Source organism: Phyllosticta citribraziliensis, assembly GCF_038025025.1.
Source record: "Phyllosticta citribraziliensis strain CPC 17464 chromosome Unknown J3D65scaffold_7, whole genome shotgun sequence".
Classification (NCBI taxonomy): Eukaryota; Fungi; Ascomycota; class Dothideomycetes; order Botryosphaeriales; family Phyllostictaceae; genus Phyllosticta; species Phyllosticta citribraziliensis.
In genome coordinates, this window is record NW_027117344.1 from 1,334,364 (window position 1) to 1,355,374 (window position 21,011).

Here is a 21,011-nt window from a genome sequence, read left to right on the forward strand (position 1 = left end):
CTTGCAGATCCGCCATCGCTTCAACAAAGCAAAAGGCTTCAGTCTTAAGCCATTGCTTGCTCAGCCTTCCGTTTTGCATTGTCAGCTTTTCCAAGTCTCGCTCCCCACCGTGGCGACTCGAGTCGAGCGACAAGGAGATCTTTTAACTCGATCATGGATAGCCAGGTTGGCAGTTGAAGCCCACAGCATCTCGGTTTTCAGCAAAGCCCGTCCGCTGATTAGTTCGTACATCAATCCTCTTGGTCTCGACAAACTGAAGTGAAAAGAGGTCAACAAGGAGGCCTCAAGGCACAAGTCTCCCTGTGCCTTCGACTATGCCGTTGTGCACCAGCACCTTGCTCACGAACAAGCCCTCCCATTCACGTGGGTCCTCGCCGCCCCAGACACCGCTGGCATTACGCCTCTCCGCCAACCACATGGGCGTGATGCGCACAGCCGCAAACCACTCCTTGGCCAGTTCCTCCGACCGTGGATTGATGGTCGCGTTGGATGTGACGTTGTTGGTCATGTTGTCGATGGGAACGACGACGTTTGTGATTGGCTCTGTTGTCGTCTTAGGCGGCACACCACGCATCTTAAGCAGCATATGGAGAATGTCGCTGAAGCGCTCGCCCTGCTGCGAGTAACTGGCCGGCGGCTTGTCAAGTGGCCATCGGTTAGGCCGTGGTGAGGTGAGCACGATGTCTTCCGATCGATCACCATTGACGTCCAGACCATGATGCTGGTGCTGCAGCGATGGGTCCTGGTTTGGCTGCGAATCTTGCGCTTGCGGCGGGGCTTGTGGTTCAGGACCGGCAGCTTCAGGATTGGCGGCAGCAGCCGCATTGTGCATGGCAATGCTGCGCTCGAGTTCCGTCTTGAGATCTGATCCCGGAGGTGGTGGCACGCTGTACTGGCGTATTGCTGGGCTCGGGTTTTCCCATCTCTTAAAAAGCCAGCACATTCGCTCCACGCATGCGAGGAGAATCATCGATACAAGAAAGGTTTCGAACGGATTCGCTTGTTGCCGCTGGAGCAAGCGTCGCTCAAGGTCGTTCATGACGTGCTTGCTGAGCTGTGCAGCACGCTTCTCCAAAGCTCCAAGTATCTGAGCGTCGACCAGCTTGTAGGATTCGGGATGAGTACTGGGTTCGATTGGGAACCGAGACGAAGGCGGAATCGACTCGAGTTCCTGAGGACTCATTATTACTGGATCCTGGAATGGCGGCTGCATGTGGTTGAAAAAAAGTTGAAATTTCAGGGACGGCTCCGAGAGAATGCGAGTCGCGACCCATAGCTCGAGGACTTTGGTGAGCAGCCCTTCCTTATGCTCGAAGCCCTCCTTGTTTTCGACGCTTTGACGATGGGCCATGACCAGGGTGGGCTTCATAAAAGGTGACACTTCTGACTCGTATACGGCCGGTCCCATTCTTTTCAAGAAAAGTTCGAGCTTTCCTCCAACGTCCTCGACATCGGGGTCAATGATTTCCATGTACTGCATGCGCTCTGCCTGTAAGCCGGATCCGTATATTGCTGGGTCGATCGGAGCGCCGGCCGGCCTCATGCCCTTGAGAGTTGTAAATGTCGCGTACATTGAAGGATCGAGGTCGAGTCTGGCTTCAATCCTTCCGTGAACATGCTCAAAATGGAACTGGGCCTTGGTCGAGCTGATTGAGTGGAATGCCAGCACCGCGTGCAAGCCAGCCGCGTAAAGGCCGAATTCCTCAGCAATTCGAGTTCTGATGCAGGGGTGCTTCCACAAACGCGCGCTCTCCACATTTTGACAAGTGCTGCAGGGACTCTCTCCAGAACACTAGGCCTTTGTGAGCAAAGTTGCCCCCCCAAAAAACGCGGCAACTTACAGGCTTCTTCAGCATGCGGCACCTGATGCAAGCGCCACGCTTTCTGACCTCTTGAACCTCCTTCCGCCTGACGTCGGAGAATCGACCTCGGACTTTGGGCTTGTTCGGCTTTGGACTCATGCTAAAGTCCGTGGTGAAATGTGCCTGTTGCGCTGGGTTGATAGCCAGCGGCCTGTAATTGGCAGAACCATTGTTTCCGGCTGCAGAATTATCGTTCTCAGTGTGTCCCGGGTCATGCAAATGCTGCAGTAATGGATCAATCGCTTGCGGCCAATTGGTTCCGGGCTGGCCTTGGTGGTATCCGGCCTCATTTGGCTGATTGGGCATGCTCGCGCGGAGCTCCTCCGCAGCTGAGGCCGTCATCACCAGGGGGGAAGGGTGCGGGTGTGCCGATGAAGCTGAGGGCGTAGAAGTTGTGGGGGCCGAAACGGTTGGCGGCGTTGTAGATGGTGGCGGTGCAGAAATTGCAGGCGGATGCGGGGACCCTGGTGCTGGCCCATCGACCTGCATTGCCTGCTGCTGTTGGCTGGCATTGTTTTCTGTTGACTGTGCTAAATTGCGAGCGCCGTTAGCAGCTGTCACAGGCGACTGAGGTGGTTTTGATTTGCCAAGCTCTTGGAGCAGATGGTCACGGAGTGTTCCGGTAGATGTTTGTTGTAGATGCTCATGAGGAGACACACTTCCAGGCTCTGCTGCACCGTTGGCGTTGGCGTCTGTGGCGGGCTTGTGCTCGTGGTCTTGGACCAAAAAGTCCTCGTAGACGGGCTGACCAACATTCTGCCCGTCATCACGTATGGATCCTCGTCTCTCCGAGTGGTCTCCATCTGGGGTGGGAATGCGCTGGCCAGAGAGGTCCAGACGCTGGCGCGACACTTCGGCGAGGGCTTCGAGACGCGACATGCCCGCCTTTGGGGCGGCGTACGGGAGGGTCATGGGTTGTTTGGCGTTCTGCGCGCCATTATTTTGGCCGCCAGATTGAGCAGAAGCGGACGGAGAGGCGGACGCAGGAACAGAGGACGGCTGGGCGGGGGAGGACGAGGGCGGGAGATCAGGGACGGGGAGGTCGTGGAACTGCAGAATGGCGCGCTGGCGATCCTGGGACGTGAGGGCTGGACACTTCTTGACAAGGTGCGCGGTCAGAGTGTCTATGCGGCCTTTGGGAAACTGCGGTGAAGGTCAGCGAGCGGCCTTGGTGTGTGGAGAGAACGAGAGCAAGAGCGGGTCGGAGCGGTGTGGGAGGGCAGAGCAGAGCAGAGCAGAGCAGAGCAGAGCAGGACTGACCCTTTCTCCGCAGGAGCGGCAGGTGTGCTGATATCGGTTGCTTGCATCCTCGAGCTTGGGGCCGCGTTCGAAGAACTCGAGGATGAGCTGGTTTGGCTTGCGGCCCATGGGAATGGGATGGAAGTGAGAGCTGGTCGAGAAATGGACGTGACGGTATCCTGGGGACTCGGTAATTGATCAGGCAAAAGCGAGCGGTGAAAGGGCGGTGTTGTGGCGGTCAAGGCGGCCGAGCTGTAGCCTCGAAATGGCCTCCGCAGCTGACTAAGCCTCGCACTCGCTGATTTGATTCCGGTTTTGGCTTGGCTCCCGCTCCGCGTGGGGTCTGGACTGCCTCAACACCACGTACCGTCTGTGTGCCTTTCTACCTCTTCACCGGCCCCACTAACTGTGTGTTGGCGCCGCCCACCCCTCGTTTCTCACTCAGACGCTTGTTGTACGGAGACTACGTCCACGGAGCATCCAATCCCACAGCGAAGAGGAGACAATTTGTGTCACATGCAATGTCGAGCCAAGTATCAACTGTATAAATCTATTATGCATGCTCTTGCATCAGCTGTATTGCACTCATCTGTGCTCTCAAACTTCTCATCTTCGCGTAGCTGAACCAGACCGCAAATCGTTGAACGCCATCCCCGCTGACCGACCGCCGCTCAGCCAAAGAAAAAAGGCAACGCCTTCAGGTATCGACATGACAAATCCACAGCGCAATCAGATGCCCACGCGCAGTGAATAAAACAGGAAAAAGAGATTGGCGCAAAGGCAGATCCCATCACGCCTTTTCCAAACCATCCGAGGCGCCAGTAATGTATATGTAGCAGAAACACCCAGGTGCAAAAATGAAGGGAAAAAGAAAATGGGATGGAAAACCACGGCTACAGCTAGTGGACCGGCTGTTGCAGGCCGTGTCGAGCAGAGGAAAAGAAGCCGTTGTAATGCATGGGGTGACGCTGTGACGTCTTTGTTTCCAACCCCTGAGCGATTTCCAGTGGCCGTGAGGGCTCAGGCAAAAGAGCTGGAGCCAGTCTAAGCAAAATCGACGACAGCTGTGCCGCCAGGTGCAGAAGAATTGCCGGTGGTCGGGGCACAAGAAACCCTCCAAGTGTGCTGCGCCGCTTCTTCCGGGTAGACGGCCTCGACGTTGATCTTCTGGCCCTCCGGGAGCATCTTGTGTTTCAAGTCCCAGCCCGCAAGCCGGCAAAGTTCGGCGACGACGACGTCACAATCGCCGAGAAGATTGATGTCAAATTCGATATGTCCTATGGGCTGTACAGGTTAGCGTCAGTTGACCACAGGACAGACACGTCACTCACATCGCGGGAGATGTAGATTTGCGGGACTCTTCTCTTGATGATGTGTGGAATTTCTGAGACTGGAGCGACCTTCATCGAGGTCCCGATTATGATGACAAGGTCGACTCGGTGTTTGTCGTGGTCCCTCAGACGATCGAAAAAAATGTTCGGAAGGGGTTCGCCAAAGAAGGTGATATCCGGCTTCATGACTCCAGGCTGAGGAATGTCGTACTGCCCGTCGTCGTCGTCATCGTCGCTGTCGCTTTGGCGTCGCTTCTTGCCCTTGGCGCCGGCCGTTTCATTGGAGCTTCTCTTTCTCTTCATACCGGGCCGAGGAACAGCAAGTTGCCGGACGCACTCGGGACATTCAGCCACCTGCTGCTGCTTGATCTTGTCGAAAATGTCCTCGCCAGGAATCTTATAACCACATTTGCGGCAAGTCGCTGTCGCCCACGACCCATGACACTGTACCAGCTTCGCGCGACTGATTCCAGCGTGGCTCTCCAGGTTGTCAATGTTTTGCGTGTAATTTGTGAGAAGCTTGCCCTTGTCCTGCAGCAGGCGAATGAACTGATGGGTGGGCGTCCAGTTGTGCAAGTCTGGGATGATGTCGCCGGCCAAGCTGTAAAATATCCTATCCATCATGTTAGCCGGGGCCCAAATGGCCAAGTGCTTGCACCCACGTTGGATCCTCGTCAAAGTTGGCAATGTCAAAAACTTGTTCTGGGTCGTCGTATCCCATTTCCCGGAGACGAGAATAGAATCCAGTGTTTTTGGAACGAAAGTCGGGAATCCCCAGACTTGTGGAAATCTGCAACCCCAAGTTAGGCAAAAATGGCCCCGTCGTGACGCGCTTCGTGGACAAGAATGTGCCAACTTACACCTGCGCCGGTAATGACCATAATGTTCTTGGAATTTTTTATTAGACGGGCAGCATCTTCTATGGTCCTGTACGCAGGCAGGCGGCTCCTTCTGGCCAACGCGCGACCTATGGCCAGGCCCAGCACTTGGTAGTACGCTTTATCCGGCTGGTCTTCCAGCCAGAACGGTGGCTTTACTCCGAAGGCAGTGCATAGCTTCTTTGCCGTTATCGTGCATGTGGTGATGGTCTCATACACGAAAACGCTGCCGCCGACTTCGTTGAGGCGAGCACGATAAGCCCTGGCCTCTTGAGGGGAACAGGTGTCGGGGCCTGCGACGATCAGCCGACGTCCGTTGGGAACAAACAACTTTGAGACTTGGGAATAGCATACCAGGGACCAGATCTTCTGGATCTACTTCGTCCATGAGAGCCTCGTCGACAAGAGAACGGTCCACCTCAAACAACTCATCGTCGCTCTCGTCGCTGTCGGCAGGCATACCGGCAGACTGGTCGTCGGACGCGTCCGTGGCGTGCACCTCAGAGGATAGCGCGTTGTCGGGGGCGGAGCGGTCGATGGCGGGCGGTTGGGTAGGCTGAGAGAGCACCTCCCCGGTCGCCATGGGTGGTTGGGATGTGTTGGTCGTGGCGGATGTGAATGAGGGATGAGAAGTCAGTTGTAGGTGGAGTCTGTGTAAGGAAAGTAGGCGTAAAGTTGTAGGTAGGAGTGGTTTAAAGATAGACGTCCGCTCGGGGTCCCACGTTGGTTCCACGCTGCACGCTGTGCCGAATTTCGCCCGACCCTAAATGGTTGTAGGGAGGGCCAGGCAGGGGTCTCGGCCTCTCACCCTCTGCAGTATTCAACCAAAACATCGTCTTCGACATTTGACTGCTCACCCACAACCAAAGCCCCTTTCTAACTCTTGCGCCGCATGACAAATGTCTTCTCTCCCACGGTGCGCTTCCACATGCTAACACGCTTCCGGCCAAGTGTTGATGCACTTCAAACTTTGCTTCTTGCGCATCCCAAAACTCAGTCGGGTTGCGCCTTTTCTCCTCCAACTGGCGCTCAACGCTTTCTAGTCGACATCGTCGGGTGTAAAAACTATGGTAGTCGCTCTCGTCGCATGCACTCGACCAGGCGCGTCAACACCTTCACATTGAGCGGGAAGAAAGAGCTACAGTTATGGTGTGGCGTCAAATAAGGCGTACGAGACCAGCCTGACATGGCTTCGGGAGCACTTTGGCACCCAACCGTCTCTGGAAAATCCATTAGGCGTGCGATAGGCTGCTCGCGATGCAGTATAATTAACAGCCAGGAAAACCACGGAAGACTCTAGCCGATAAGCAAAATGCCGACAGGGCCGATGTCACCGGAGTATCAACGACTGCTCAGGTCCAGCCCAGAACGAGCATCCTCTGTTCGACTCAATCCATTGCTTTTTCCACCTTGTAACCGTGCCGCTTCGCATACATCATGTATGACAAACGAAGCCGTTCAAAAGGGAAGAGGTCGGCGATACGGAGGAATGAGTACATTCTTGGCAGCGAGTGGTACAAGTGCTACAGGGATTGTTGCGAGCCTTGGCAATTACTGGACAGAGTTTAAAAAGGTAGCCGTCTCTTATTCGTCCGAGCGAGTACTGGCCGGCCGTCAAGCAAGGTGTTGTCAGGTCGGGGCACCGATCATGAGCAGAGCTTGTGAAGTCCTATTTCGATACCAAGCGATGGGGACTCGCTGCGTCTTGCGGATGAAGCTCTCAGTCATGACTGCTCTACTCCCAAAGCATGTTGACCACATGCATTGATTGACGCGCCAAAGGTGGAGGGTATTGAGGTGAACCCCGTCCAAGAAGTCCCAGATGGGCAGTCGTGTGCTCAAATTGACTTTGTCCATCCGCGCTTAGCTTCTCCCGTCAAGCTTTGCCCCTTGACCTTGACTGCGGAGCCGACTCGACTTGCCCCTCCGCAAGAGATAAATATTCGGTTTGCGAAACTCCATGTCTTCCCAGCCAGTGACCACTGTTCTCTTGTTTTCCGCACCGACTGCAGGAAACCTTACGCTCATTGACCCAAAATCGCCAAAAACCATGCACTTCAAGCTGGTTGCTCTGCTTGCCTTTGCCGTCGAGGCAATGGCGGCAGCCATGGAAAATATGCCCGGCATGGAGCCAGGTCCTCCACCACCACCAGGTCCACCTGCCACCACCCCTCCACCTGGTGTGAACCAGTCAGTATCCCAATTTTCCTAGCATCAGCCTAACCTCCGTCGTCGCTAACCTCGATACAGAGGAGACCTTCTTCGAGTCTTGCTCACTGCCCTCCCACCTTCGCTCCTCAACATTGCTTTGACCAACCAGCCCGCCGTGTCATCCATCATCGCGTCCGAGTTCAACGCGGGCATCACCGAGCCTTGGTTCAAGTCACTCCCACCACCCGTACAAACATACTTGGCAAACCAAGGCAAGCAGGGCGCTTCTGCCGTACCGACAGGAACCGGACCGTCGCCAACCACCCCCGGGGCGCCTTTTACCAACGTCACCACTCCGGGTGCAACCACTCCGAGAATGACTGAAAGCCCGACGATGAACACGACCATGCCCATGACGAGCACCTTGACTACCTCCGAATTCGGGACTAGTTCTCTGGAGAACAGGCCCGAGACGACGCCGGCTGCCAACCAAACCACGACCGCTGGGGCCATGCCTCTGCCTTTGCCGACGGCCGCCATTGGAGCGGGTGTCGCTGGTGCGCTTGGGATCATGGGCATTTTGGGTCTCTAAAAAGGTCGAGCAATTTCTTCGGATTTCAAAACAAACCAAAACCAAAACATAGGCGTGCGTCGCCGGGAGTGTTGAAGACCGTAAAGTGTGAATATGAGTGTGGAGTTTTTCTCAACATACGACTCGAGGACGGGACAACCAGGTGCGTAACGAGGTCTATGAGGAATGGGAACTCAATATCGTGGTTAAGCCATGGGAGATTTAGTTCTCCGCCTCGGCCAGGTATGGAGAGCCTTTGTCGTCCACCTTGGCTACACTTTTAGGGGGCCGTCGTTCATTACCACGGCTCTTCCAGAAGCCATCATTTCTTTTGGCTCACTTTGATTTGGGTAATGGTGGGTGTTCACAGTCAATTGAGCGTGCGGAAAGACAGCGCAGAAGTGATGGGGCTGAAGTCATCTGATGCGAGGTCTCGCGCTTGAGAGCGTGTCAGCCGCCAGACGGAATGTAATAAGAACATGGCTGGAGAAGCCATGCTGGCACCCGGCAAGGCGGATTTTATGAGATACCAATGGATACTAACGGCCACGGCTCGCAAATCGATCATTCACTCTGAGCCCACCGAGAGCAGTGAAATGTTATGGCGATTGGGTTTATAGACCAAGGGGGTGGTCGAGGTTCTGGAGCGCGCATGAAACAAAATCCACCTCGGGACGCCTTGCCCCACAGCGATCCCCGCAACCCCAGGTTCCCCGTGGAGCTATGGCAGGCCCTCATGCGGAGGATTTGCACTGCTGTCTGCTGCCTTCGTCGACAGAGATGTGGAAAATATGCCGTGGAAAACACGGCCAAGATTGGAGGACGTTCGTATCACGAGGACGACGGCAGGGTTGCCATTCAAGAAACGGGAATGTTCATGTCGAATACGAACGACTGCCGTGTTTATCTAGAGAAACAAACTAAGCATTGCCATGGAGAATTACGTACTGCACCAAGCCGCGGGTGTACCCCCACAGCGCGTGTCGCCAGCATGGATATGTATGTTTAGGAGAGGTTCACGCGTGACATTATTTTTTCTTTTTGGCATGTTCGACCATGGAAAAGTTTTGCGGACAGCAATCCGATGTCGTCAATTCAGGCAACGCGGGTGGACCATGTGCAAGATATAGTTCCTCATCGCTCGATCCACCTCCTTTGGGAACGGAGGTGGTCAAACGGTGGTGCCGGCGAGTCGGTCTGGCCCAAACCGAGGACGTCAGCACAGCTTTCCTTGCCCACACGTGCTGCCTCGTGGTCAGCGGCGGCGCCTGGCAACGATTAGCCTAGTGGTGTCGAAGGATTATCGAGATCCGGCAGGCTGGCGCAACTGCCGACGACAGCTAGCAAAGTGTATGGTGGTTATGCTTTTGGCCTGGCGTTGCATCCGGTTCGTGGGCGGAAGACACGGTACAAGTAAGGTGGCAGCGGTCGGGCTTTGATGGAGACGCCGGCGGCGGTGTGCACCGCGAACGGAGGAGAGGCAGCAACGAGAGGGCGACGAGTTGCGATGGAGGATGAATGGTACCGTACAGGTCGAGTCAGGCACGGGGTGGGCTACCGGCAGCCCCGGCCATACCAGGTCAGACGCATGGAAGCATGTCAGAAGCGCGAGGGAAACAATTGACAGCCTCTCTTGGTGCGTCGGTGGCGCGCGGGCTGCACGCTGTAGCTAGGTAGGTACATGTTATTTGCGTAAGCGACGAGTCTCTGATGACGGCCAACCTGAAGCGAAGCCGTGCTGTGGGTGCTCTTCCTGGTTGCTGATCCGACGGGACCTGCCAGACCTGAGCCAGACCTGACTTCTGTTCCTCCTCGACATCCCCACACCGCGCGCGCTCTCCTCCTCGCATGGCCGCCAGACTCGACCCCATCCGCCCTTACTTCTGCCCCCTCTCCCTCTCTACTAATGCGCGCCAATGATATGGTACTTGTTGTACGCGTTTCGCGGGTCAGTCCACCCTTTCCTCTCCGCCCACGCAAATCTCTCTCTGCACCGCGTCCCGCTGACCAGCAGCCTACAGTACAACCGAGCCTCCCAAGTTATCGCAGAACCATCCCATACGTAAAGCCTTTGCCAGCTATGGAACCGCCACCGCCCGCCATTGGCTCTTCTCGCTCCTACTCTCCGTCGCCGTCGCCGTCTTCCTCTGCTATCCCGTCGTCTTCCTGTACGAAAGCCCCGCCGCAAGCACTTTGCCCCACCATGCCTGGACCTCAGTCAGGACCTACGGCGGCAGCCCCGAAACCCCGCCAGACGTCGAGATGAGGCAGCTATGGGTTCACGGGAGCTACATGAAGGCGCTGGACCCCGTCGTTTTGCGCAAGGCCTTGGACATCCAGAACAGACTCATTGGCCCTGGGTTTGGCGCCGACCACAAGCGTCTGCGTGCGGCGCAAAACTCGGCTGGATGCTGCTCGTCATTCGTGGCAAACGACACTTCTTGGGGCTGCCATTCCCCCCTGATGTACTGGAATTGTTCCCTGGAAGCCATGAAGACCGACACGGATATTCTGCACACGATCAACACACAGCGCGGCCGCCGCTCCTCCTACAACTTCACCCTACAGCCCGTGTCCGTCTTCGCTGGAAAAGCCTTCAACGGCACAAGCTTGCTTGCTGCCGATGCGCTCGTCATCACCATCTTCGACAGGTCTGGAGGAGATATTGCCGAGGAGTTTGACCGCCGGTCTAGATCTTTGGCGCGCGAGGCCTCCGACGATTGGTTGTTCTATCCCCAAGCAGGGTCGACGTACAGGAATCGGCTCTACGAGTTCCGTTACCAGCCGCTGAGCGTCAACGACACGTGGACCCTTATCTCCGCTTATTCCCTAATGTTCTTCTACGTACTGTATAGCCTCAGGAAGCTCAAGGCTGTCAAAAGCGTCTTTGGCTTGTTTTGCACCGTCTTGGCTCAGGTGAGATTTCAACCCCATGACTAAGGGGATAGTTTGGAGGCTGACTCGCCGCAGATGTTCATATCCATTTGCTCGAGTTTTACGATCTGTGGGATTCTGAAAATCAATCTGGCGCAGGTTCCTGGAGAGGCGTATCCGTTTGTGGTTCTGGTGATTGGACTAGAAAACATGTGAGTAACGTGTTGCCGAGCGACAAGGTTGCGAGGTACCTTTCGCCTGCATTCTCAAGATGAAAGCTCACGGTCAATAGGTTTCGACTGATCAATGCCGTTCTGGAAAGTCCAGCGCACATGCCGACTGTTTCGAGAGTGGCTAATGCGCTGGGCGACGTCGGCCACTTGTCACTCGCAGCAGCAGCTCAAAACTTGTTCATCTTGTATCTTCTTTCAAACGTCGTCTCGCCGAGCGTCGCCTCGGCTTGTACATTTGCTGCCGTCGCGCTCGTTTTCGACTTTGTCTTCCATCTTACCTTTTTCGTTGCGGTCCTCAGCGTCGATGTCCGGAGAATGGAGCTGCAAGACTCGCTTGATAGGATCAATTTGGCCGCCCATCGCAAATCCGTTTCGATGAACAGACCGGAGCGACGAACGTGGGGCGGCGCATTCATGCACGGCACTCTTCCCCCGAGCACTCGCGTCGCCGGGACCGTTGCCATGGTATCTTTCATCCTCGCCCTCAACTGGCATTTCTTCGACCACGACCGGCGGAACGTCTCACTCTTCACTTGGCTCCAGAATTTGCGCAGCCCCAGTCATCCGTCCATCGACCCAGTGCCACCGCCGCCAATCAACCAAGCACGTACTCCAGAGGCGTGGTTGAAGATGCAGGATCACACTGCGTCCAGAGAACTCATCGAGTTTGTCAAGCCCGGTCATCCAAGCTTCATAGCACGCGTTTACGAGCCTCTCACGGTAGTCATGAAGGGCGCGGACCGGAGAGGAGCATCAAACCAGGCACCATCGGTTCTACGAGCATTCAGGGAAATGGCCGAGACACATTTCTTCCCTTTTGCCCTTGCGATTGTATTCGCAATCGCCGCCGTCACCCTCCTCATGAACTACTTGTTGTGGAACGAGTTGCCTGACGACGAAATGGATTCTGGAACCGCAGAAGAGCTCCCTTTGGCTGTACAAAGCTTGCCAAGGTCCCACAAGCTCGACATTGTCAAGATTACACCCTGCGGCGAAGGCCACTTTATTTCAGTCAGCTTGGATCGATTGACCTCCATTTGGTTCCTCGACCAGCGGACACACACGTACTCAAATGTGGTTCTCCATACCGCCAATCTGCAACCTCCCCTGTGGCCCATCGTTGCCACGACGATTGATGACACTGGCCACTGGGTAGCCCTCTTGACTGACTTGGGCAGGGTAGCCTTGTGGAGCTTATCAGAAAGGCGCTTTGTCAAGTCACGAGTCCTAGACCTGAGGGGCCAATCTCCTAGCATCTTCACTTTTTCATTCCACCATATCGAAGATGTCGAAAGACTCAGCCTTGTCGTCGTGACGCCCGATGGCCGGCTCACGAATCTCGACTTCAGGACTGGTCAGCTTTGGGGCCATCAACTGTCCGAGGCGCCACTAACAAACGCTTGTCTCTCCTTTTGCATCAAAGGGCAGCCGAGTGTTGTGAGTGTGGCCAAGACGGGCGCAATAACCCTCACCTTTCGTCTGTCGGGTGAGTGGGTGTCAGAAAGCCTTGACGTCAAAAATATCAAGTCAAAGACACGCCTGCCAAACGCCCCCGGTTCACCTTCAAAAGTGAGGTATGCTCTACCGATACCTTCACTCTGCATGGTGGCCGCCGTGAAGTCATGCGAAGTTGACCTGATTGACATACCCACGCGCTCCGTTGTCTTCACATTTCAAACTGGACAGATTAAGGGACAGTCGCTCAGAATTTTCCACGCTCATCGGAGGATATGTGGATGCCACTCCCCATCGGTGCAACACTTTTCTGTGGCTTACACAGATGCGGACACGCTAAGTTGCCTGGTGCAGACGTACCTTGCAGCACCAGACGCTACAAATGGCCTGATTTGCCTGAGACCGCCGGCCTCGCCACAAGAACGAGTCCCATGCTCCGGCCTCGAAGGGGCAGTCGAGACGTTGCATGAGATTTCCAATCCAGGCACATGGGAGGTCACCTGTATGCCGGCCATTGTTGGGATCCGGAAACGCCAGTTGACAGACGCACCCGATGTCAAGACGTCATCATGCGATGCGAGCTACTTCAACATGTCAGTCGGTTCCTCTTCCCGTCCGTACCAAAATGGAGTGTTAAAGCGACGCCATCACAATAGCTTCAGCCGACTGAACCAGTCGATCTCAGTCAACGGCTGCCACCGCCGGCCTCCGCATCTCGAGCGTCAGACCAGTGGCACCGAGACGGATGAGTGGGAGGCTTGGACCCTTTCTGCGATGGGGGAGCTACATACGACGCCACTGTTCCCGCGGCCGATAAGTGATTCAACGGGCGATGAGGAAGACGGTGAGGAGTCGCAAGAAGACCAGCTATTTGTTGCGAATCCGGGCCCCATAGTGCGCGTGGGCAAGCGCAGGATGGCCGTCGGCTTTGGCAATTCGCTCAAGATCATCACCCTGGGCCAGGAGAAGTTTGACGAGGACCCGATCGACGATCCGGCCACGGCAAGCCTGAGCTGGAGGAAGAAGGCTATCCAGCGGAGAGGGGAGAAGCTGCATGCAGAGAAGCAGTTGCAACAACAACAACAGCAGCAGCAACAGCAGCAACAACAACAACAACAGCTACAACATCAACAGCACCTGGCCACGGACTGACCCCTTGCCCGGGTTGCTGATTTGCTTGTCCGCGAATCCAAAGCCACCGGACATATGGGTTTGGATTTGATGGCTTCTCGATGATGATGACAACGATGATGTACCACTTGGGTTGGTTGGAGACTGGATCACTGGATCACTGGATCGGGATACTTGGATCACAAATACCAACACGTGCGGATCTTTTTCTTTCTCGAATTAGAGCAGCGGCGGTGGCGAATCGGCGTCTTTTGTTTTTGGGTACTGACTGGGGAATTTCTGTGGATGTACAGAGCACGTCCAAGTCGGCCATGGGAACGGCCGAGCAGGACTACGATGACCTTGACGACAGGTTACAAAAAGTGCCAGTTATTGTTATTACGTCCTTCTGTCGCTCGGTTCCCGGTGTTTTTACTCAAAGATTCCTTTACAGCTCGTCTCTTCCTACCTCTGCTTCGGCCTCAGCCTTGCCCTCATCAACCAGGCCCCTCTTGACCATGCTGGTCACAATCTCATATGCCACCTGCGCCGCGGCCAGGGCCGTCGTCTCGCCCGCACCATCGTAGCTGGGGCTGACCTCGACAATGTCAGCGCCCACGACGTTGAGCCCCTCGACGCCCCTTAGGACGCGAATCAATTCGCGCGTCGTCCAGCCACCGGGCTCAGCCGTGCCAGTCCCCGGCGCCAGACCGGGATCGATGACGTCGATGTCGACCGAGAGGTACACGGGAACCTCGGTGCCAATCTTGGTCATGATGCGCTCAATGACGCCGGCGGTGCCTATGTCGTCAATGTCGTCGGCCTGGATGCGCGTCCAACCCTGCGCCGAGTCGTCGTCCCAGTCGGCCTCGTCGTCGCCGGCGAGCCGCGTGCGCAGGCCGGCGTGCACGCTGCTGCCGTTGGCCACGAGGCCCTCGACGCACGCGAGCCAGAACATGGAGCCGTGCGTAAAGTACGACTGCGGGAAACCCTCTGTCTCCTTCACCGAGGCAAAGTCTTCGGCCGGCGGTATCCACGCCGAGGGGTACTTGGCTGGGTGCCAGGTGTCGAGGTGCGCGTCAAAGTGCAGGACGGCGATGGGCTGGCCGTACGTCGCCTTGAGCGCGCGCAGCGCCGGCAGCGCGATGCTGTGGTCGCCGCCCAGCGTGACCAGCTTGGACTTTTGTCGGTACGGGTGCGAGGACGTGGCGCCCCCCGCGACGCTGCTGTAGGTTCCCAGCATCGTGAAGGCTTCGCTCATTTGCCGCAGCGCGAGCGCGTTGTCGAATGGGGTCACGGGTATATCGCCGCAGTCCAGAATCTTGGCCCAGGACGAGTACGGGTTGATGCGTCCTCGCGGGTTGTAGCCGCGGAATGTCGTCTGCCGCGCACTGCCTGCGCGTATGGCTCGTGGACCGAAGCGTGCGCCTGGCGAGCAGTCAGTATGTTGAAATTTGAGGTGGTAAAAATGGAAACGAGGCAAGTCTCGAAAGTGCCTGCCTGAAAAATGTTGTGGTGCAATCCACTGATGCTTTAGAAAGTGGTATATTTCTCTTCGCAGCTGGAAAGTGGGATTTTCCAGATGAGATATCCTGGAAAATGGGAAATGATGCTAGGAAGAGGAGATTGGACAAACAAGTCTGAAGATTGAGATGCTGAACAAAAGTTGGTCCGTCTTACCAGGCCGATAGCTAACAGACGTGTCAAACGGAGCGCCCAGAATGGCAATATCAAACTCGGTCTGTGGCTCCGTCAGACATCTGACGTGAGGCAGATGTGCAAACGTCGAAATGCCCGTAAAGCCATACTGCAGCGCGTCAATTCACCTAGTGACATACTTTGGAGGTTTGGGGGAAAACCTACATCCGTACCCCACTTCTCCTTCAAAGTCTCTGGATCATAGGAAATATCAGAGTGAGCATGGGTGCCATGAGCAAAAGTCGAAAGCGGCAATGACGCTGCGACGCTCAGAGCAAGCAGCGCGGTGTGCATGACTGCTTCTGCGCTCAATCGACGAATGAAGAGGTGGTGGTGGTGGTGGAGGCAACTCGAAAGGATTTCTCCAGAGAAAGAGCAGAGATCCTTTTTGAAAAAGTACTTAGGACGTCAGTACGAGGACCCCGCCAGGCGACGCGATGCGGTGATGCACGCGATCGATTAGTCAATGGCCTTATCAACTAGGGACAATCGGTCTGCTGCAAAGCCCCGCCGAAGCCGTCGGCGACCAATGGATGGCAAACAGGACTCTTGTTCTACCGCACTCGAATGTCTGCCAATATCGTGCCATGTTGTCAGTTTTTGAGTGCAAAGAAGATAGGGTTCTGGAAAGTGACGCCCTACGACTGACAGACAGCGCGGGGCAGACCCGACGGGCCCGCATCCCGATTCGGCATTGCTCGCCGTCCCACACCATCCTTCTTAACCAACTCATGTTCCTCGTCGCAGCATTTTGACATCTGTTGAACAAGAGATCAACACTAGTCCGTAGATGGAAATACTATTACTAAAGGGGTAAATCTAGTAAGGTCCTTACTATGTATTTAGTAAGTCTATCCAGCCCCTTTAGGGGAAGTAATCCATTACATTCAACAACATCGCCATCTCTTATGATGCTGAAGCCATGATCGTCTGCTTCAGAAAATTTGACGTATTGTTCCCTTGCTTTGCCCAGACTGGATACCCCTGCCGTATGCGCTTCCATCGCGGCACGCATATCCGCCGTCTGAGCACTTTTGGTTTTGATACCAAGCCCTCCGTCGGGGCGGTTTGAGTGCCCTTGTCGATTGTACCGTTGAAGACTGCATAGATGAGTGTAGATACAGCTCGATCTTCGCTCTTGTATTGAACGTTGTCAACCCACAGTCAGCTTGGGCTGAAGCCTAATTTCTAAGCTCTTGGAGGTGATGTTGCCAGTCGTCTTAGCGATGACGATGGAGTCGCTACCAGTGTCTGAAATGTTGACTGCGCGACCTGTGCAATGGGTGTCCTTGTGCGCTCTCACGGCATGGCCTGAAAATTTGCCTATCTTGGAGAGCTTCAGGCGATCCAGGATATAGTCTCGAGCCTCGGGCATTGGGTCCTCTGCGATCTGCCTGCTCCACGCATTGTAGAGCTGCGAAGCATAAACAACGGTCATGGGTAGCGAGCGAGGAGGGTTGTTCTGTGCGAACTTCATGGTCGAACCACCTCCAGCTCTGTAGGAAGATTGAAAATCTTCTGTCTCGTTTTGCTTGTTGTGAACACAGCCTACCACAGGGGATGAAATCTCTCTGTTGAGGTGGTCTTCAGACTTCATTCTTGTTGACCACGTGGGAGGATGGGCAGAGAGTCCGAGAATTGAAGATGGGCATCTTGTTCTGACCGAATTGGCACCATTGCCTAACAAAAGTCAGTCACGCAAGCTCCCTTATGATACGTTAGGTTCTTATAATTCGCAGTTGAATGATTACCGTCTCTTTTCCTTCCCTGGCCACATTGATCATCGAAACTCTGTGCGAGAAGCGGACGCTACATTGGTGTGTTCAAAGCGGTGTTTTTGCGACACAAATGACGGCGTCTGGTCTGTCAGCATCTAAAAGGATGAAAAAACGCCAGCTTGGAGAATCGACGACAAGAATCAGTGACTCGGAAGTTTTCATGTTTGCATATGACTGAAGTCAACAAATTCGGGAGGGCTGCCTGCGCACTGAAGCCTTGCGCAGGACATACAAGAATAATCCGCGGCTGACTTTTGTCAGAGCGAGGGGCCGATTTCGACCTGTAATCAACGCTTCCTGTTGCGCAACGCGGAGGCAAAAAGCCAGCGGCCTTTCCGAGCCAAACATCTGCCGCTCCTTGGGAATTTCCCTTTTGGAGTACATGTAAGCAGCGTTTCGCCTTATTGTAGGCCGCCCAGCGTGATGCATAGCGGAGATGAACGCCTGCGGCTTGCGACTTCATTGTAGCGTTGGAAATAGTCCTTTCTCCAGGGCTTGTGGGGCAGTTTGTGTCGCGCTGTTGAAGGTTAAAGATGAGAGCTTGTTTGGGGCAAAGGAATGGAGCCCACAGCCCGACCGACCGCACAACCTGACCTCAGACCTGGGAGACATGGTCCGTGCTTTACTCGGCTCGTGACTCCGTGGTGTCGCGATTCTGTTGCCTCGCGCGTCATCGACCCGACCTACACCCACACCACGACAAAGTTCATCGAGTCTTTTCTCAATCGTTGTCGGTTGAAACTCCTCCCTCCGTCATTGAATCACCTATCGCGGCATTATTCGCATCTGCTGAGCACATCCTGATCGTCGTGAGTAAGCCAGCGCGCTCTCCGTTTCAATTCTCCGATCGCGCTTACGATCCACCTATGATCCACCATTAATTGACGAGCGAGCCAGTTTTGAACCTCAAATTCCAGAATCTGGGCCTCCTTTCTTACTCAAGACTCGCAATACCAACCAGCGCTCACAATGCCCGAGATTGGCGAAGTTGCTCGCATTGTACATTTTCTCCGCCGGCACCTCGTCGGCCGCAGCATCCGCAACGTCCTGACACAGGAAGATGACATTGTATACGGAAAAGTTGGAACAAGCGCCTCTGCCTTCAAGTCCGCCTTGACCGGGAAAAAGGTCATTGGTGCCGGCCAGCAAGGAAAATATTTTTGGCTGGTCATGTCATCTCCGCCACATCCGTTGATGCATTTCGGCATGAGCGGTTGGATGAAGTTTTCCAATGACGACACTGCATACTACAAGCCTGTTTCAAAAGAAGATGAGCCGGAGTGGCCGCCACGTTATTGGAAGTTTGAGCTCGAAATGGACGGAGATCCGGAATGCAAGGCGTCATTTGTGGACGCGAGACGATTGGGCAGAATCCGCCTGATCGATGGACCTGGGAAAGACTTGAGGAAGATGAGTCCCTTGAAAGAAAATGGGCCAGATCCCGTCATCGACAAGGACATCGTCACGGTGGACTGGTTGACACAGAAGTTGAGAAGCAAGAGAGTGCCTGTCAAAGCGCTACTTCTCGACCAAGCCAATCTCTCTGGGGTCGGAAACTGGGTGGCGTAAGTTCCCTTCGTTCTCCGTACGGTGGCTGTCGAAAGAGATCGCCATGGGTCTAGCTGTGGTGGAGGACCTTCACCTGGATAGAGTCGCGCTGCCACCAGGCATCATTTCTTTTGGCACCCACTGTGTTCGCGTACCATGATGAAGCTAATCTTGGACACAGTGACGAAGTTCTTTATCAAGCCCACCTTCATCCTGAGCAATATTCCAATACGTTCTCCGATTCCCAGGTTTCCGATCTCCACGCTGCTCTTATGCACGTCTGTGGAATTGCTTGCTCGACACTCGCCGATTCGTCGAAATTCCCACAGAACTTTTTGATGAAACACCGTTGGGGAAAGGGCAAGAAGAATGGTAGCAAGTTACCAAATGGCGACAAAATCATTTTTCTCAAGGTTGGCGGCCGCACAAGCGCAGTGGTTCCAAGCGTCCAAAAGAAGACAGGCAAGGTCGCGGGCGATGTAGCGACCCCTGACCAGGAAGACGAGTCTAATGGAGACCTTGAAGAGGAGGACACAAAGCCGGCCAGGAGCAAGCGTGGAGCCACGAAGAAGGAACAAACTCAAGTCAAGGATGAGGCACCAGAAGATGATGGCATCAAGAGGACAAGACGCTCGCGCACCTCAAGGACGAAAAAAGAGGATGCGAAGGGTGTCGAAGGTATGGACGAAGCGGATGAGGTAGAAGCCCCAAAACCAGCCAAGAAGACCGCGAAGCGAAAAGCACCTATGCCCAAGGAAGAACCTGCGGATGGCGACATGGAAGTTGCGAACACAACATCCAAGAAGCCCAAAAAAGGGACAGACGACAACTCAAATAAGAAGACAGGAAAGAAAGCGGCCGCACCAAAGCAAGTCAAAGAGACGGAAGGAGGCAGACGACGCTCTACGAGAAACAAATAAGTCGAGCGAGACGCTTGACCAGGGAGGAGGTGTAGCTCTAGCCAGACTCAACGCGTCCCTTGGTGATCCGCATGGTGCACAACCGTATTCCAAGAAGATCTTACCCTCTTGCCAACGAGCTCCTTCTTTTCCGTCATATCGAGACTTACATTCTCCGGTTCTCCATATCCAGATTTCTTCAGACAGATTCAGGACTTCCGTGTTTCATCGAGCATGGATGCTGCTACGATCGCGCTTGATCCATGCGGCAAACAGTGTGGAGAGGTGGGGTTGCGAATCATGATCGTTCGCCAATTCTGCCTGGCGCAAGTTTCGAGAAGAATCGACATCTGCGGGGAGTAGTACACTGCAAGAATCTCCAACACGAATCGTTTTTGCCTACTTGCAACCGTGCTAACAAGCCATTCCCTGCACGCGATAGCCTTGGTGACCCCGATGGATGATGTCAACGCAATGTAAGCTGCCCGTCATATTTCCTCGCAAAGCGTTGTCCTGCTCCGTGTTTTTTGGATTTCTATTCATCTCCCGGAGTCTGGAAAAAAAAAAAAAAATCCTTTTTCTTTCCAATGATATGCTCGACAGCTCCGACATGTGGCTACGAAAGATGGTTGCGTCCGTAAAATGGAGCAGAATGTTTTTAAGCCGACGTCTTACCAATCGGTCAGCACAGACGATGGACGGAAGCGGAGGGCTCTGCCCGTAGACCGAAACCCTGGGCTGAGGTCATGATCAACACATGGAGGTTGGACTTTGGAGTTGAAGGCCGGACGCGTGCCTGTGGATCACGCCCACAATTCTCAACTGAAACAGCGTCTTGCTAATCGATGAAAGAATGCCAACATCATCGAGACGAAAACATGCGGACCGAGGTCAGATTCCGCTCCGACGTTCCTGTGGCGACGCATGCGCTCGCGAGCACCGCTGGTGCACTGTTCAATATAACACGTGCCTCTACTAGGTCACCATGTCCGGCCTTGATCTCTGAGAGCAGGAAAGGAGCTTTTCCGTGAGCCCTGCATCATGACACCTGACGGCCTGACAGCTGTTGTCTGTCAAAAGGCCAAGCCGGGAACCGTGCCGAGCAGTTCGCCCGGGCGGGAGGGACCGTGGGACGAGACCGAGCTGACGACACTCTTGGCTGCTTACCAAGGCTTGGAGAGGCGCTCAACGACAAGTGTGACTGGGAAGCCTGAAGGGCACCTCCCTGCATTGCGGGCGGGCGTCAGCACTACTTCGCCTCGGGTGACGGGACTTGTGCACCGAAACCCCGTCGTGGTGTTAGTCCGAGGATCTAGAGGAATGGACAGACAGGTGCGCCGCTTTATTGTCGAAGCCGTTGTGCCGTAGAGGGCGGGAGAGGGAG

At 54.9% G+C, this 21,011-nt stretch overlaps 7 protein-coding genes across 7 annotated transcripts; 3 read left to right on the top strand and 4 right to left on the bottom strand.

Moving 5' to 3' along the window:
- Positions 1 to 165: 165 nt before the first annotated feature.
- On the bottom strand, positions 166 to 3,323 carry J3D65DRAFT_407012 (uncharacterized protein). Its single transcript, XM_066795976.1, has 3 exons — positions 3,123 to 3,323; positions 1,842 to 3,005; positions 166 to 1,792 (listed from the first exon to the last, which is right to left on the bottom strand). Exons 1-3 carry the CDS (start codon positions 3,228 to 3,230, stop codon positions 284 to 286), a joined length of 2,781 nt encoding a protein of 926 aa, XP_066654601.1. The 5' UTR covers positions 3,231 to 3,323; the 3' UTR covers positions 166 to 283.
- A 612-nt stretch (positions 3,324 to 3,935) lies between these two features.
- Positions 3,936 to 6,034, bottom strand: J3D65DRAFT_407130 (chromatin regulatory protein Sir2). The gene is made up of 5 exons (XM_066795978.1): positions 5,665 to 6,034; positions 5,293 to 5,603; positions 5,095 to 5,222; positions 4,433 to 5,045; positions 3,936 to 4,385 (listed from the first exon to the last, which is right to left on the bottom strand). Exons 1-5 carry the CDS (start codon positions 5,891 to 5,893, stop codon positions 4,146 to 4,148), a joined length of 1,521 nt encoding a protein of 506 aa, XP_066654602.1. The 5' UTR covers positions 5,894 to 6,034; the 3' UTR covers positions 3,936 to 4,145.
- A 790-nt stretch (positions 6,035 to 6,824) lies between these two features.
- On the top strand, positions 6,825 to 8,337 carry J3D65DRAFT_407596 (uncharacterized protein). The gene is made up of 2 exons (XM_066795983.1): positions 6,825 to 7,500; positions 7,561 to 8,337. The coding sequence occupies exons 1-2, from the start codon at positions 7,271 to 7,273 to the stop codon at positions 8,051 to 8,053; spliced, it is 723 nt and encodes a 240-aa protein (XP_066654603.1). The 5' UTR covers positions 6,825 to 7,270; the 3' UTR covers positions 8,054 to 8,337.
- Positions 8,338 to 9,827: 1,490 nt separating this feature from the next.
- Positions 9,828 to 13,949, top strand: J3D65DRAFT_407279 (sterol-sensing domain of SREBP cleavage-activation-domain-containing protein). The gene is made up of 4 exons (XM_066795981.1): positions 9,828 to 9,980; positions 10,054 to 10,948; positions 11,003 to 11,118; positions 11,199 to 13,949. The coding sequence occupies exons 1-4, from the start codon at positions 9,949 to 9,951 to the stop codon at positions 13,744 to 13,746; spliced, it is 3,591 nt and encodes a 1,196-aa protein (XP_066654604.1). The 5' UTR covers positions 9,828 to 9,948; the 3' UTR covers positions 13,747 to 13,949.
- J3D65DRAFT_407328 (arginase family-domain-containing protein) lies at positions 13,950 to 15,786 on the bottom strand. The gene is made up of 3 exons (XM_066795982.1): positions 15,568 to 15,786; positions 15,385 to 15,511; positions 13,950 to 15,132 (listed from the first exon to the last, which is right to left on the bottom strand). Exons 1-3 carry the CDS (start codon positions 15,694 to 15,696, stop codon positions 14,153 to 14,155), a joined length of 1,236 nt encoding a protein of 411 aa, XP_066654605.1. The 5' UTR covers positions 15,697 to 15,786; the 3' UTR covers positions 13,950 to 14,152.
- Positions 15,787 to 16,210: 424 nt separating this feature from the next.
- J3D65DRAFT_407241 (uncharacterized protein) lies at positions 16,211 to 17,134 on the bottom strand. The gene has a single exon (XM_066795979.1). It carries the CDS (start codon positions 16,997 to 16,999, stop codon positions 16,556 to 16,558), a length of 444 nt encoding a protein of 147 aa, XP_066654606.1. The 5' UTR covers positions 17,000 to 17,134; the 3' UTR covers positions 16,211 to 16,555.
- Positions 17,135 to 18,149: 1,015 nt separating this feature from the next.
- On the top strand, positions 18,150 to 19,390 carry J3D65DRAFT_536876 (Formamidopyrimidine-DNA glycosylase N-terminal domain-containing protein; the record flags this gene model as incomplete). Its single annotated transcript, XM_066796709.1, has 2 exons — positions 18,150 to 18,745; positions 18,910 to 19,390. Coding segments are annotated over 2 exons (1,077 nt in total), but the record flags the coding sequence as incomplete, so codon positions are not given.
- Between the last annotated feature and the right edge of the window lie 1,621 nt (positions 19,391 to 21,011).